The following is a 16863-nucleotide window of genomic DNA, read 5'->3' on the forward strand; positions in this document are numbered from 1 at the left end:
GTGTTTGGATGAAGGAAATAAAGTGAGTCTAAGTGGAGGGTATGGAAACTGAAGGTGAGTAAACTGAGTCTGAGTCTAGGGGTCATGGGGAGCGAAGGAAGAATTCCCCAGATAGTGGCTTGGGCATAGGTGGAGATGACTAGCAGAAAGGTAATAGCCCACAGGTGAGGGGTTGGATTTAGCTTAGGTGCTTAATACAGTGCTCTGCACACAGTAAGCACTCAATAAATACGACTGAATTTGGCCTTCCCCTGGCTCCTGGAGGTGGCTGAAGGGCAGAGATCTTCACATCTAGATCTAGGAGCTGCTGACATTGACAGTTCTTTTGAGTAAGTATCTGACCAAAATGCTCTCCCACACAGGCCGAGCTGAGTTGAAACTCTGGGCCACATTTTCTCTTGCCTAATAAAACCAGAGGTCAGATGTACCCAATAAAAATCAAGGCCTTGGTCTTTCAGTATTCTTTCTCCTCTCGGTCCCCTGCAAGCCCACCCCACACACACCCACCCTGAAAAACAGAAAGACATAGGGGCAGATTTGTGGCTCCTTCCCCGGGTTGTCAAATTGGAGAATAGATAGGCCAACGAGGTGACATTTTCACTGTGTTATTAAGCAAGATAGACACGCCCTCGGGGGTGGGGTGGGGGTGGTAGTCACCCTCCCTGTCTGCGTGAGGGTGTGATGGGAACTAGGATCAGAGCTCTGCTTCTGAATGAACTGCGGCTCATTCACTGCCAGACTCTGGGCAAGTCGCTTCACTTTGGCACGCCTCTGCTCTGTCGTGGGGATCAGAGCCCCTGCCTCCTCCTCCCCTCACAGGGATGTTGTAAGACTAATTGAGATCACCTCTGTAAAGGGCTTGTGCTCCTCAAGCAGGAAGACCGAGCATAATTATCTTAATTAAAAAGGATCTCGAAGTAGAAGCAAGTTTTCCAACCCTCAATTAGTTCCTCAACAGCCCCACTTTAGAGTCAAGTCGCCAGTTGGCCATGATGTCTTGGGGTAAACCCAGCGGCTAATAGTAATAATAATTTTGGAATTCGTTAAGCACTTACTATGTGCCAAGCACTGTTCTAAGTGCTGGGGTAGATACAAGGTAATCAGGTTGTCCCATGTGGGGCTCACAGTCTTAATCTCCATTTTAGAAATGAGGTAACTGAGGCACAGAGAAGTTAATTGGCTTGCCCAAGGTCACACAGCAGACAAGTGGTGAATCCAGGATTAGAATCAACATCCTCTGTCTCCCAAGCCCCTGCTCTTTCCGTTGACCCGTCTATGAAAGACCGCACACACATGTTCACACTCTCACATACACTCACTCTCCCCCCTCCACACCCCAATTAAAGCCCACACAAATAGCTTCTACTCCCTCAGATTCTCCCAGGATGTAGTCAGTGAGTCGGTCATATTTACTGAAGGCATAGCACTATACTAAGTGCTTGGGAGATTGCAATATAAACAATATAACAGATACATTCCCTGCCCATGGTGAACATATAGTCTAGAGGGGGAGACAGACATTAATCTAAATACAGTTACAGATATATATATATAAGTGCTGTGGAGGTGGGAGGGGTGAAAAATAAAGGGAGCAAGTCAGGGCGATGCAGAAGGGAGTGGGAGAAGAAAAGGAGGGCTTAGTCAGGGAAGACCTCTTGGAAGAGATGTGCAGTCAATGAGGGTTTGAAGGGGGAAGAGAAATTGTCTGTCAGATATGAAGAGGTAGGGCATTCCAAGCCACAGGCAGGATGTGAGACTTTTAGACTGTGAGCCCACTGTTGGGTAGGGACTCTCTCTATATGTTGCCAATTTGTACTTCCCAAGCGCTTAGTACAGTGCTCTGCACATAGTAAGCGCTCAATAAATACAATTGATGATGATGTGGGAGAGAGGTCGGCCGTGAGATAGACGAGACTGTGGTATGGGGAGTAAGTTAGCATTAGAGAAGTGAAGTGTGTGGGCTGGGTTGTAGTAGGAGAGTAGCAAGGTGAGGTAGGAGAGGGCAAGGAGACTGAGCTGCAGAAGGAGAAAGCAAGAAATCGGTCCTCTCTCTGATTTCTCCCCGAACCCCTGGCTTGGCTTTAGATGACTCTGCTCTGGGCCACTCACCAAGTCCGTGAGTGCCAGATGATATAATTGGATGCAGGATGTGAGTCCTCACACCAGACACCAAGGACTTCACTCTAGTCCTTCCTTCACCCATAACCCTCCGGGCACAGGGTAGACCTGCCCATTCAGGGGAAAGAACTTTGCACCCTGAGTCCAGAGTCAGGGAAGTTGAGGGCTTAATGGGGTGGTTTAGTGGATAGAGCATGAGCCTAGGAGTAAGAGGACCTGGGTTCTAATCCCGGCTCTACCACCTGCCTGATGTGTGACCTAGGACAAGTCACTTAATTTCTCCGGGCCTCAGTATCCTCTTCTGTAAAATAAGGGATTTAATGCCTGTTCTCTCTCCAATTTCACCTCTGAGCTCTATAATAATAATAATAATGGCATTTGTTAAGCGCTTACTATGTGCAAAGCACTGTTCTAAGCGCTAGGGGGGATACAAGGTGATCAGGTTGTCCCACGTGGGGCTCACAGTCAACATCCCCACTTTACAGATGAGGTAACTGAGGCTCAGAGAAGTTAAGTGACTCGCCCAAGGTCACACAGCAGACATGTGGCGGAGCCGGGATTCGAACCCATGACCTCTGACTCCAAAGCCCGTGCTCTTTCCATTGAGCCACGCTGCTTCTCTGCCTGTTCCAAGTCTGATCAACTTGTATCTGTGCTCAGAAGAGTGCTTAACCCATTGTAAGCATTCAGGAGAAGCAGCATGGCTTAGCAGAAAGAGCACGAGCTTGGGAGTCAGAGGACGTGGGTACTAATTCTGGCTGTGCCACTTGTCTGCTGTGTGACTTTGGGCAAGCTTAACTTCTCTGTGCCTCAGTTGGGGATTAAGACTGTGAGCCCCACATGGGACAACCTGATGACGTTTTATCTACCCCAGTCCTTGGCACATAGTTAAGCGCTTAACAAATACCATTACTATTATTCAATACCATAAAAATAGGGAATGTGCCTGACCTGACTGCATCTGCTCCAGCACTTGGCACAGAATAAGTCTTTAACAAAAACCTCAGTTATCATCATAGTCATCATTATCAATGCCAATTTATTGAATGCTTACTGTGTGCACAGCACTGTACTAGGCACTTGGGAGAGTACAAGTACTTGGGAGAGAGCAGCTGGGAAGCAGCATGGCCTAGTGGCTAGAGCCCAGGCCCGGGAGTCAGAAGGACCTGGGTTCTAATCCCAGCTGAGCCACTTGTCTTCTGTGTGACCTTGGGATAGTAACAACTTCTCGGGGCCTCAGTTCCCTCATCTGTAAAATGGGGATTAAGACGGTGAGTCCGATGTGGGACAGGGACTGTGTCCAACCTGAGTAGCTTGTATCTACTGATTATTTATGTATATTAATGTCTGTCTCCCCTCTATATTACGAGCTCATTGCGGACAGGGAATGTGTTTCTTGTTGTATTGTACTCTCCCAAGTACTTAGTACAGTGCTTTGCACACAGTAAGTGCTCAAAAGATACAAATGCCTTCCCAGCCTGAGCCCCTTCCTTCCTCTCCCCCTCGTCCCTCTCCATCCCCCCATCTTACCTCCTTCCCTTCCCCACAGCACCTGTATATATGTATATGTTTGTACATATTTATTACTCTATTTATTTTACTTGTACATATCTTTTCTATTTATTTTATTTTGTTAGTATGTTTGGTTTTGTTCTCTGTCTCACCCTTTTAGACTGTGAGCCCACTGTTGGGTAGGGACTGTCTCTATATGTTGCCAACTTGTACTTCCCAAGTGCTTAGTACAGTGCTCTGCACACAGTAAGCGCTCAATAAATATGATTGATTGATTGATTGAAATGCATGAATGAATCTACCCCAGCGCTTAGTACAGTGCCTGGCACATAGTAAGCACTTAGATACCACAATTATTATTATTACTAAATGCTTGGGAAAATTAAATTAGAAGCACAAGGCATGTTCCCGGTTCACAGACAGCTTACAAACTGTAGGAGGGAAGGATTGCTGAGGTCCTGGCAACCCCTTCACATCCATGGGCAAAGACATGGAGAAGATTAACTGAGGTGATTTGCGGGGAGTGAAAAGGAACCTAAAATCATTCATTCAATCATTTATTGAGCGCTTACTGTGTGCAAAGCAGTGTACTAAGCGCTTAGGAGAGTACAATATAACAACAGACACAGTCCTGCCCACAATGAGCCGCACAGTCTTGAGGGGGAGACAGACATTAATATAAAGAAATAAATAGATTAAATAAATAAATGACAAATATATTCAGATATGTACCTATGTGGTTATGGGAGGGATGATGAATGAAGGAGCAAGTAAGGTGGTCAGAGAGGAGGAGAACCAGGAGAGGACGGTGTCAGTGAAACCAAGGTTGGATAATGTTTCCAGGAGAAGGGAGTGGTGGACAGTGTCAAAGGCAGCTGAGAGGTCAAGGAGGATTAGGATGGAGTAGAAGTCGTGGATTTGGTGAGGAGAAGATCATTGGTGACCTTTGAGAGGATGGTTTCTGTGGAGTGAAGAGGACTCAGAATTTGAATCTGGACAGATTTATTGCTCTATTTTACTTGTACATATTTACTATTCTATTTACTTTGTTAATGATGTGCATATAGCTTTAATTCTATTTATTCTGACGATTTTGACACCTGTCTACATGTTTTGTTTTGTTGTCTGTCTCCCCCTTCTAGACTGTGAGCCCGTTGTTGGGTAGGGACCGTCTCTAGATGTTGCCGATTTGTACTTCCCAAGCGCTTAGTACGGTGCTCTGCACACAGTAAGCGCTCAATAAATACCATTGAATGAATGAATCTGGAGGCTTTGTAGATGGAGGGGGAAGGCAACCGAGGGTATGAAAACCCCAGCCAAAGAAGGCTTGTGGGTCAGAGGTAACCCTTCCCCTGAGGGTGCTGAGTTAACTAGGAACACAGGTCGGGTTGCTCATTTACTGATTTTACTACACTTGTATCCTCCCCATGGGAGATGACAAACCCAAACCCGTCTAGTCAGTTGTGGTCGAGTGAGCGGCTGCTCAGTTTTAATTAAAGGAGGAATCTGGTCCCAGAAAACCTAAAGAAGAAGATGAGAAAGTGAAATGTAATGCTGATCAGCCATAAGGAGCTGCACATTCATTCATTCAATCGTATTTATTGGGCGCTTACTGTGTGCAGAGCACTGTACTAAGCGCTTGGGAAGTACAAGTTGGCAACGTATAGAGACGGTCCCAACCCAACAGCGGGCTCACAGTCTAGAAGGGGGAGTCAGACAACAAAACATATTAACAAAATACAATAGAATAAATATGTACAAGTAAAATAGAGTAATAAATCTGTACAAGCATATACATATATACAGGTGCTGTGGGGAGGGGAAGGAGGTAAGGCAGCGGGGAGGAGGAGGAGAGGGAGAGGAAGGAGGGGGCTCAGTCTGGGAGGAGGGGGGCTTAGTCTCCAGAGCCAGCTCCGTCTCCGTTAGGCCACCGCCATCTCACTGGTCTGGTTAGTCCTTTGAGGCCTAACCAACTCAAGAACCATCATCATCATCATCAATCGTATTTATTGAGTGCTTACTGTGTGCAGAGCACTGTACTAAGCGCTTGGGAAGTACAAATTGGCAACATATAGAGACAGTCCCTACCCAACAGTGGGCTCACAGTCTAAAGGGGGGCGGGGGCAGGGGCTGAAGGAAGTGGAGGAGCCTGGTGCAAGCACTAGAAATGTGTCTCAGGGAGCACAACCAACAGTTCTGGGCCATGATACAGGTTGTTACAGTTTAAGATCTCATGGTTCTAGCCTTGAGTAATGGGATACAGGTCAGGACACTATGGTATCCAGATGGATTCAAATTCATATTCAGATTTGTTTCTAGCCCTAAGTTTCTAGTACATTGGGATAAGGGAGCTAAGGACTCTGGTGTATTGGCCTTGGGGATTGTCATGGGACAAGCTAACCTCAACACATGGATCCAACTATCCAGAGCCAAAAGGAATGTCCTGGAATGGCCTCCCTCCTCAAATCTGAGAGACAATTACTCTCCCTCGCCTCAAAGCTTTATTGAAGGCACATCTCCTCCAAGAGGCCTTCACTGACTAACCCCACCTTTCCACTTCTCCCACTCCCTTCTGTGTCACCCTGACTTGCTCTTTGTTCTTCCCCGCTCACAGCCCCACAACATTTATGTACCTCGCTGTAATTTATTTATATTAAAGTCCGTCTCCCCCTGTCTAGACTGTAAGCTCCTTGTGGGCAGGGAATGGGTCTGTTTATTTTTGTAATGTACTCTCCCAAGCGCTTAGTAGAATGCTCTGCACACAGTAAGCACTCAATAATAAATATGATTAAATGAATGAAACTTTTCCACTAATAATAATGATGATGGCATTTGTTAAGCGCTTACTAAGTGAAAAGCACTGTTCTAAGCGCTGGGGAGGATACAAGGTGATCAGATTGCCCCATGTGGGGCTCACAATCTTAATCCCCATTTTACAGATGAGGTAACTGAGGCACAGAGAAGTTAAGTGACTTGCCCAAAGTCACACAGCTGACAAGTTGCGGAGCTGGGATTTGAACCCATGACCTCTGACTCCAAAGCCCGTGCTTTTTCCACTGAGCCACTACTGCTCCCCATCAAAGCAGAAAGCATGATTATGTCATTGGAACAGCTGCTGCCCTTCAAAGTCAAAGATTTACTAAGGAACATCATTAAGGCAGTAAAGAGGTGAGAGTTCAGATAGATTCAGAGACCCAGAGTTCTGATGCTGAAAGATATGAAACCAGTTACTTAAGCAACCCCAGGCTAAAAACAATAGACTCTTTGCATCCCCAAATCAAATCTTCTAGAAATTTCTATGGGCTTAATGAATATTCATTTACAATGAACAATTACACTGTCACCACTGAATGAGAATCTGGGCCTTTTTTGTGTTTTTTATGGTGTTTATTAAGTGCTTACTATTTGTCAATCGTTGTTCTAAGCAACTGGAGGGGTACAAGTTAATTAGGTTGGACACAGTTCCTGTCTTGCATGGGGATCTCAGTCTAAGTAGGAGGGAGAACAGGGATTCAATCCCCATTTTACAGTTGAGAAAACTGAGGCACAGAGAAGTTAAGAGGCTTACCCAAGGTTGCACAGTAAAAGCATATTGCAGAGCTGGGACTAGAACCCAAGTCCTGTAACTCCCAGGTCTGTACTCTTTCCACTAGGCAAAGCTACTTCTCATAGGCCATGCATTCAGCCACATAAACCCAGAAGGCAACAAAACAAGCTGTTTCTTTGCCTGGACTAGCTACTTTTGCTTGTGACAGAGCCAGAGTCCACCACATGCCAGTTGCTTGTTCCATTCATTCTCTCATTGTCGTATTTGCTGAACGCTTACTGTGTGCAGAGTACTGTACTAAGTGCTTGGAAAGTACAATTTGGCAACAGATGGAGACAATCCTTACCCAACAACAGGCTCACAGTCTAGAAGGGGGAGACGGACAGCAAAACAAAACAAGTAGATAGGCAGTTTTTTTGCCAGTCCATTTTCAAAATCTACTGGTTTAGGACCAGCTTATATGTTGCCAATTTGTACTTCCTAAGCGCTTAGTACAGTGCTCTGCACATAGTAAGTGCTCAATAAATACGATTGATGATGATGATGTGGTCAACTCTGCATCATTATCTCTGCTAGCAGCGCCTTGGAGACCAAACCTGAAGCCCAGTGTGGCAAGGAATTTGACTGTTTATTGCTGCATTATACTCTCCCAAGCGCTTAGTACAGTGCTTTGCACAAAGTAAGCATTCAATAAATACGATTGAATGACTGAATATGCACCTCCCAACACTTAGACTAAGTAGCATTCAGAAAGTAGGTGATAAGTGGGGGCCAAAAAGTTCAGTGTCTGATTCTGACTATTAACTGGGCATTTTAAAAAAAATCAAAACTGCTTCCTCTTGGAAGCACAGAGGAATCAAAGCCAAAGCCAGCCTAGAACCCTCTGTAGAAGAGTGGGAAGCAGCATGGCTTAGTGGAAAGAGCCGAGGTCTGGGGTTTAGGAGACCCAGGTTCTAGTGTCTGTTCCACCACTTGCCTGCTGTATGTCCTTGGGCAAGTTGCCTCACTTTCCTCATCTGTAAATGGGGATAAAATACCTGTCCTCCCTCCCCCTTTGCCTGTTAGCTCCATTGGGCACAGGGACTAGCAGCATAGCCTAGTGGATAGAACAAGGGCCTAGACGTCAGAAGGACCTGGATTCTAATCCTGACTCCTCCATTTGTCTGCAGTGGGACTTTGGGCAAGTCATTTCACTTCCTCTGTGCCTCATTTACCTCATCTGTAAAATGGAGATTAAGACTGTGAGCTCCATGTGGGACAGGGTCTGTGTCCAACCTGATTTGCTTGCATCCACTCCAGCGCTTTGTCCAGTGCCCTGGCACACAGAAAGTACTTAAATACCACTATTATTATTATCTAATGTGATCATCTAGTAACTACTCCAACATTTAGCACAGTGTTGGCACTGAAAGTGCTTAATTCCACAATTGTTATTTATCTTTCTAGAAGGCCTAGTTCAACACTGAATGCCCGCATTGTTCATGTTGCCAAACTGGACATCAAGAATGGAGACAGAGTGCTGGACCAAATGACCTCACGGGGTCTCTTCCAGCTTTGTTTCTTTGATTACTCAGTTTCATCGCAGAATTAGTAGGGGGGAGAAAGTTACATCCATAATACAAAAGAATCTGAATGATGCAGCCTCAGCTTTGAGTCTCATTGTATTAAGGCAAAAACTCCCATTTCCAAATCAGTGCAAATGCATTTCAGCATCATCCTTAACATGTTCAGAGCAGGGTTGTACATATTTATTATGGTTGTACATATTTATTATGGTTGTACATATTTATTACTCTATTTATTTATTTATTTATTTTACTTGTACATTTCTATCCTATTTATTTTATTTTGTTGGTATGTTTGGTTCTGTTCTCTGTCTCCCCCTTTTAGACTGTGAGCCCACTGTTGGGTAGGGACTGTCTCTATGTGTTGCCAATTTGTACTTCCCAAGCGCTTAGTACAGTGCTCTGCACATAGTAAGCGCTCAATAAATACGATTGATTGATTGATTGATTTCAGTATTTTCCAACCAAAAAGTGATCAGTAGAGTACAATGGTTGGGATCTGAACAGCCAACTGGGTTCATTTTGATGAAGTAGTCTACTGCCTTTAATATAATCCAGCATTGTAACTCTGGTCATTTCTCCAACCCTTTCTTCAATCGGTTGATTATGGGCTAAACTCACTTGACGAACTATTACTATTTTCGCCTTAAGAATGGCCATCGGCGGGACTTGAGACAATCAGACATTGAGGCACATGTGATGTCACAGGCGTTTCACCAGGTATGATGACAATGGTATTCGTTAAGTGCTTACTAGGTGCCAAGGGCTATTCTAAGCACTGGGGTAGATACAAATTAATCAGGTTGGACACAGTGTGCAGTGTAAAATAATGACATCTTAAGCTCCATTTTGTGGAAGTACACCCAGTTCGCCCAAACCTACAGTGATTTTCCAGTAGTACCCCTGACCACCCAACTTGTTCCAGAACTTTGCGTTTCTCTCCAAGATCCCCTTGAACACGGGTGCCATATCTAAGCTGCAGACCTCGACCGGAGCAGCAGCGTTAGAGGGAGTCTGAGCGTCGAAAATAAAACACCGAACATAAAGGGGTTGGACCGACTGAAAACCGGGCTGTTCAGTAAATAAACTGCATGATGGGTCATTCTATGAAGAATTGATAATTACAGGCTAGATGCCATCAGACACTTAATTAATGTTTACAGTCTAAGGATCCGCGGGGGAGGTCTGACCTAGGAACAGGAGGGCTTCCAGCCATGGCTAGCCATATACAGATGTCACTTGTCAGCCATCCTCCCTGGGCTGAGCCATCACTCATCGCTGGGAATAGCTCACGCTCTCCAAGGCAGAAACATAATGAATTTCACACAAAAAATGGATTCACACTCCCCAAAGGAAGCTCAAGCAAAAAAGGAATGAAATGATTCCCATTTTTTTGATCATGTTTCCCATGATTTTGATAACTGAAGCTGAGAAAACAGAAATAAAATTTTAAAAAAAGAGGATGAAGGGTAGGGATTCACCTAAATGGTCCAGATTGGATGATCCAATTCACCAGATAACAGCCCAACTCTCAACTACTTCTTTGCCCAAAATGGTGAAAATTTTCATTCTTCCTACAATATGCCCTAAGTGGGCCAGAAGCAGAAATTAAAAGAACTCTTACAGTTCAACTCCTTGCAATTCACCGCCTTTCCCTTCCCCAAAAATGGCATACGTCAATCTTCAATAATGATTATTTGTGAAACATCAAGGATGATTATTTTGAACATCTAATCCTCCCAAGGAATGTGGAGCTGATAGCACTGGCTCCCCTGTATCCTTGAAAAAGGAACAGCTTAAAACAGCTATATCTGACCTTTAGAGGAACACTGAAAAATACTTGGTAAGCAATTTCATAGTCTGCTTGTTCCTACTATTTAGAGCAGGGGGAAGGAAAAACATGATCCAGGGACCATAGCTGACCTTCCAACCGATTCTATCGGGCCCTCTGATGTTATTGGCCACTCAGTCCAGCAAAAGGAAGACTATAAACATTGTACCTGAGAATATGTGTATCAAGCCTATGTTCATGAGTGTTGTAAATTTGCGTGGAAACAACATGAAGGACTTTTTATTTACAATAAATGCCTTAATTTATTGATGGGTATTGTGAGCACCAAATATTTTACATGTGCAGCCCTCCGCATCTTACTAAAACATATGAGGCTTTACAAACTATTTTAAATAATGCTAATGTTTTATTTGCTCATTTTCATCTCCTCCCTTACCTTTGATTACCCATTGTTTCTATCTCTTCTGTAGAACAAGCTGGGGATAAGTGAAGAAATGACTAATTTGGAAGATCCAGTCCCTGTCCTACTCAAGGCTCCCTCCCTTACTTAGTACAATGCTTAGCACATAGTAAGTGCTTAACAAATACCAGGGTTATTGTTAGAGGGAGAGTGATATCTCTTGTGCAGCATGGCACAGAGGATAGAGTACGGGCCTGGGAGTTAGAGGGTCATGGGTTCTAACCTCGGGTCCGCCACTTGTCTGCTGTGTGACCTTGGGCAAGTTATTGACTTCTCTGTGCCTCAGTTACCTCATCTGTAAAATGGGGATTTAGACTGTGAGCTCCACGTGGAAGAGGGCTATGTTCAACACAATTTGTTTGTATGCACCCCAGCGCTTAGTATAGTGCTTGGCGCATATTAAGCACTTTAACAAATACCACAGTTATTATTATTATTATTAGTGTGCTGTGCTGGGCTCATAGTGTAATGCGATGATGCTGTAAATGCCATTTTTGCAGAAGTGTGCTGAGTTCTCCCGAACCTAAAGTGTTTCTTCGAGGATACTCTTGATTCTCCCAATTTGCTCTACAGCCTTTGTGTTTCCTTTCATGGCCCTATGAACACAGATGCTGCTTCCAAGCCATCAAACTTGGCAGGAGCTGAGGCAGAGGGAGGCTGGCACTGAAAATGAAAGTACCGGATAGAACCGCATCCGGCGCAGGACCCATACTAGACAGAGAGACTGACCAGCCGAAGACTGGATACGAAAATCAAACTGGGCACCCTAGAGCCGGGCTTGAATAAATAACACCCTACACCTTCTAAACCATTGTCCTCTGAGCCATCCTGAGTTATAATAGCCCTCACTAACGCCATAGAGATTCTGGTTTCAATATCCAGACAAATCACGTAATAGGCTGCAGCTCCTCTCCTCCCGGAGAAACCAGAAAATGCCAAGAAGTGGTTAGTACACAGTGGCTGGGATTCAAGAGCCTGACTTCTGTTCCTACTACTCTCTCCCCACCTCCACTTCTCCATCCATACAAAACGGGAGAAACATGTGTCACCTGCCTCCCTCTTAGATGCAGTACTGGCAGAGTAACAGGATAAGATGCCCTGAGAGGTTTTTTAGTTTTTTGTTTGTTTTTTTTTAAACACAGAAACATGGGCCTTACTTGGAACAAATCCTTACTAATCTTGTTCCACTTCTGGTGGCTGAGCCATTCATTTCCACACTCAAAGACACAATGTACATCAGAAAGTGTCTTTGGCATAATCTTCTAGCACTGTTTCTCTCCATTCATCCAGCCCATGCGTCAATCTGCTGCCTGGATCTAAAAAAAAAAGTTCAATCCAAGTTTCCCCACTCCTCAAGAACCTCCAGTCAGTTGCCCATCCACCTCTGCACCAAAGAGAAACTCCTTCCCACTGACTTTAAAGAACTCAATCTCCTTGCCCTCTCCTAGTTTACCTCCCTGATTTCCTACTAGAGCCCAGCACACTCACTTCACTCTAACACCAACCACTGAGACATTGTATCTCAGTCTCATCTATCTCACCATCTTCCCCTTGTCCACATCCTGCCTCTGGTCTTCATATATGACAGATCATTACACTCCCCATCTTTAAAATCTTACTGAATTCACACTTCCTCTATGAAGCCTTCCCCAATTAAACCCTCACTTCTCCTACTCCCTCTCCCTTCTGCATCACCCTTGCATTTGTATTTACACACTTTATTCACTGGAAGCTCCTTGTGAGCAAGGAGCATGTCTACCAACTCTGAATATCGTACCCTCCCAAATACTTAGTACGGTGCTCTACACACAGCAAGCCCTCAATAAATATGACTGATTGCAAGAAGAAGTGACAGAAGATGAGCCAGATTTCTCCAAGGCTCGGGATATTCTTTGTTATGAGTTCTCCCTCCAACAGACTGTGAGCCTCATTTGAGAAAGGGATATGTCCCACCTAATTAACTTGCACCTACTCCAGCACTTAGAACGGTGTTTGACACTTAGTAAGCGCTTAATACCCTAAAAAATGAAAAGCAAATATAGACGCTTTGTCAGGCCTGTGTCAGGTCATCGGAGAGTGCTTTTGGGCCCCAGAAAACTTCCTGCAGAATACCGAAGTTTATTCCTGTTGAGACAATTACTCTGTGTGCTTTGCACACAGTAAGCGCTCCGTCACTATGATTGTCTGACTGACCGACAGACGAGAGTGAGTGAGGGTCTGAGGAGGTTTGGTTTGAGTTGTCCTTTCATGCCAGCTTAAAGAAAATGAGTTCTGAGGTTAAGCCCAAACTAGTTACCTAATGGGTCGGTTTTTGAATCCCCTTACCAAAAACTAGGCTTGCCAAGGAGACAGTTGAGGGCAAAACAATACATGGTGTGTTTCAAGGTGAATGAACTTTTATTGACCATTAAGGACTTAAAAATATATAGTCAGTCCGTCCTTCAGTTATGCGCGCTCTCTCTCCAACTTCCTTCTCTCCCACATATGACCAAAGCTACAGGATAAGAATGGACACTGAAGAATTCACAGTATGGAAGTGACTAGTTCTCAATCTACGGCAACTTGACAGTGCTATTCTTGCCTCATACCTACTTTATCTAGAATCAGGTTCTTTTTAGTAGAATGACTGGCAGAACAACCTCCCCATCTGGATTTTGAGCAGACCTTTCTTTTTTCCAGTGAGTGCAGAACACTGTACTGAGAACTTTGGAGAGTCCAATACAGCAGAGTTGGTAGACATATTCCCTGCCCACAAAGGTGATTTTTGGAATTGCTGGGTTCATCTCCCTGCTATGTCAGAGTCCCATTAACTACAAGGTTAAAAGACCAGGAGGTGGGGTGAAATGACAACTCAAATGAAGAGAAAGAATAAAAAAGTGAGGTTAAGAATCTTACCAAATTAAATTGCTAAAAAAAAACAAAACCCCTCAAAATACCCCGAAGCAGAGAATGCAGACTGTGTTCAGCAATCTCCTTTAGGGAAGGCAGCTCACTAGGGTTAACAGAGGGGACCAAGAAGAGACAGTCACACCACAATTCCTCTAAATTCCAGCATCTACAAAGAATGAGACTGTAAAAGACCAATTAGTGAATCAAAGGACCAAATAGGGTAGGCAACAGTTTAGTTAGTTTGGAAATCTCCCAGACTTATTACCTGGTGTCCACGTTTTCTTGGGTGTTCACTAAACTTTCATCTAGTGCTTTTTTCTTCAGATTTTCTTCACTGTCAGGCATGCTGAGCGGTCACTGAAGTCCTGGCTGTATTATGCTACAGATTTGAGTAGAAAGGGCAGAAGCAAGCTACTCAGATAATTTAAGGCACCAACAGTAAGTAACTGGACACTATCAAAAAGTACGTAATTCTGGAGGAGGGGACTAAACTTCTCAAAGCCCATTTTTCTCTCTATTTTTAGCTGCTCAAAATGTCTCCACAACTGCAAGTCACTATTAAAACTGTGCTCCTCAGTTTTGTTTAATTAAACATGAGGAGAATTTCAATTAGACCCAAGTTCTTTTTGATGCAAATCTTTCTCTTTTCTGGGACACCTAGCCAATCAGTTCACATTTTCTTGAGATTTTTATTGTTAACTCTAGCTATAAAAGGCTGTGTAGCTGAGCAAACTTCTGGCCCTAAGCAAATTTGGACTCATGAATTGTAGATACGTTAAACCTTTAATAATCAGTGACAAGTATAATCCATACTAAAAAGATTCAACCAATCAATTGATGAAAAATAGACTGTTGGATGGAATGTATTAGATACTTGCTCTGTGCTATTTTGGCACATTGAGTCATTTCTGAGATTAGGAATTTCTTTGCAAAGGTATTCCCAATCGAAATATTTAACTGCCCCTGGCTTGCAGAAGTCCCTTGCAAATGCCCCATTTCAACATGTCTCAGTGAAAAGCTCCTTCGAAAGCTTCTCTGATCTGATTTTTTTTTGTCCTCTATTAAAGTTTCTTACCTGAAAAGGAGTCTCCAAAGAACAAGAAGTGCTTGGGACAAACTGAAGACCAGTTGTCATGTCTGCAAAAAGACAAGAGGGTTTATTTTTATGGTATTACCCACACACTTATATTAAAAAAAAACCAAAACCTCGTAAGAAGATATAAATCTCTGGAGGTAAATTAAATATACAAGGAAAATCCTGTCAATGTGGATGCCAACTTTTCAAAGTGGAAGGGATTTTGGGGGTGGGGCCTCTTGGGAGCAGGGCTTCCAGAAGTCATATCAAAATTACGGTGATACTTTTGGGATTAATACACCAATGTAAAGCTGTGTTTTGTCGTCTTTGGTCCACTACCTTGTGAATTCCGCCTAGTGAGAGTCCCCATCCCTCTCCGAAACACTTAGTACAGTGCTCCGCACATGGTTAGTGCTCGATAAACACGATTGACTGACTGACTAACCCCATTTGGGGTTGGGTGTCCCTTCAGATGAGTCCATGCCCAAGGGTGAGATAAGTAGAGTGCTTTCTATTTTAACAGGCTTGCTAGAAAGTGCACACACGGATACACCTTTTCTCCCTCAGATAGCATCGCAGAACATATTTCCTTAAAGGGCAGAAATTGTGTCTTCCGCCTCTACTGAACTGGACGTTTACTACAGGGCTCTGCCTACAAATAGGCCCTCAATCAAGACTATTTAGAGCTTGGGAGAGAGCAACTAATTGGTAGACATGATCTTTGCCTCAAGGAGTTTACAGCTTAGCAGGAGAAACTAAAGTGAATTACAGCTAGGAGGAAGTAATGGAGTATAAAGATGAGTACATAAGTAACTATTGGGAGGAGCGCTTAGGTGGCAAGGAAGTGCTGAAGTGGCAGATGGGGAGAATTAGAGTGGGGAGTAAGAGATTAATCAGGGAAGAACTTCAGGAGGAGAGTTCCGAAGGACCTGAATTATGGCTTCACAGTTACAAAGCTAGAGTCCACTTAGACTGTAAACCCCATTCATTTGTATTTATTGAGTGCTTACTGTGTGCGGAGCACTGTACTAAGCACTTGAGAGAGGACAATATAACCATAAACAGACATTCCCTGCCCACAACAAATTTACAGTCATGGGGGGACACGGACTGTGTCAACCTAATTAACTCATATCTACCCCCAGCACTTAGAACAGAGTTTGACACATAGTGAGTGCTTAAATACCAAAAAAATAAAGATTCAGTCCTCCAGTTTTCCCCAAGTATATAGAAAGAAAGGCCATTACAGAGCAGGCTGATGGTTCTGGGAATTCTGGTTACTGACCTCTTGACTAGGAGCAACCCAGCTGCAGATATTGGGTGATTGCCAGACTCGGAGGGGTTAACAGATCTTCCACAGCTGATACTGCTTCAGGACTAGTTGCCCAGGTACCACTGACTTGGAACTGCAATTATGGAAGCCCATCCCAATCCATCAGTGCTATTTATTTGCTGCTTAAGGTGTGCAGAGCACTGTACTAAGTGCTCAGAATAGCAATTGAGTTGGTAGACATATTCCCTGCCTTTAAGAAGCTTGCAGTCTAGAGTGAGAAACACACAATCAGGTGAATTACAGCTAGGTACACAAGTGCTTTGGAGCACTTGTAGTTGTAAGGCAAAAGAATACACACAACAAAAACAAGTGCTGAGGATAAGCATCAATAGGTGTTCAGAATGGAACTCATGTCAAAAACAGAATTTCTCATCTTCCCATTCAAAGTCTCTGCTTGTCTCTCCTCTCCATGGTGATGACTTTCCCAGCACTACAGATAACATCACCATCCTTCCTGTCTCCCAGGCCCATAACTTGGCATTATCCTCGACTCATCTCTCTCATTCAACCCACATCTTCAATCTGTCACCAAATCCTGTTGGTTCTAGCTTCACAACTTCCATTCCTTCTTC

At 44.0% G+C, this 16863-nt stretch overlaps 1 protein-coding gene across 2 annotated transcripts in view; it reads right to left on the minus strand.

Moving 5' to 3' along the window:
• Window positions 1-15011, minus strand: part of ACSBG1 (acyl-CoA synthetase bubblegum family member 1) — a 68336-nt gene extending 53325 nt beyond the window's left edge. The window contains exons 1-2 of one of the 2 annotated variants that reach the window (XM_038767172.1): window positions 14959-15011; window positions 14149-14262 (exon numbers count right to left, since the gene is read on the minus strand). In XM_038767172.1, coding sequence (XP_038623100.1) covers window positions 14149-14228 — 80 coding nt within the window. In that variant the 5' untranslated portion in view covers window positions 14229-14262; window positions 14959-15011. Of the gene's footprint in view, window positions 1-14148; window positions 14393-14958 lie in introns of those variants that run through there. The other variant, XM_038767173.1, reaches the window with a different exon arrangement.
• Between the last annotated feature and the right edge of the window lie 1852 nt (window positions 15012-16863).

The sequence above is a fragment of the Tachyglossus aculeatus genome, chromosome 26, assembly GCF_015852505.1.
Source record: "Tachyglossus aculeatus isolate mTacAcu1 chromosome 26, mTacAcu1.pri, whole genome shotgun sequence".
Classification (NCBI taxonomy): Eukaryota; Metazoa; Chordata; class Mammalia; order Monotremata; family Tachyglossidae; genus Tachyglossus; species Tachyglossus aculeatus.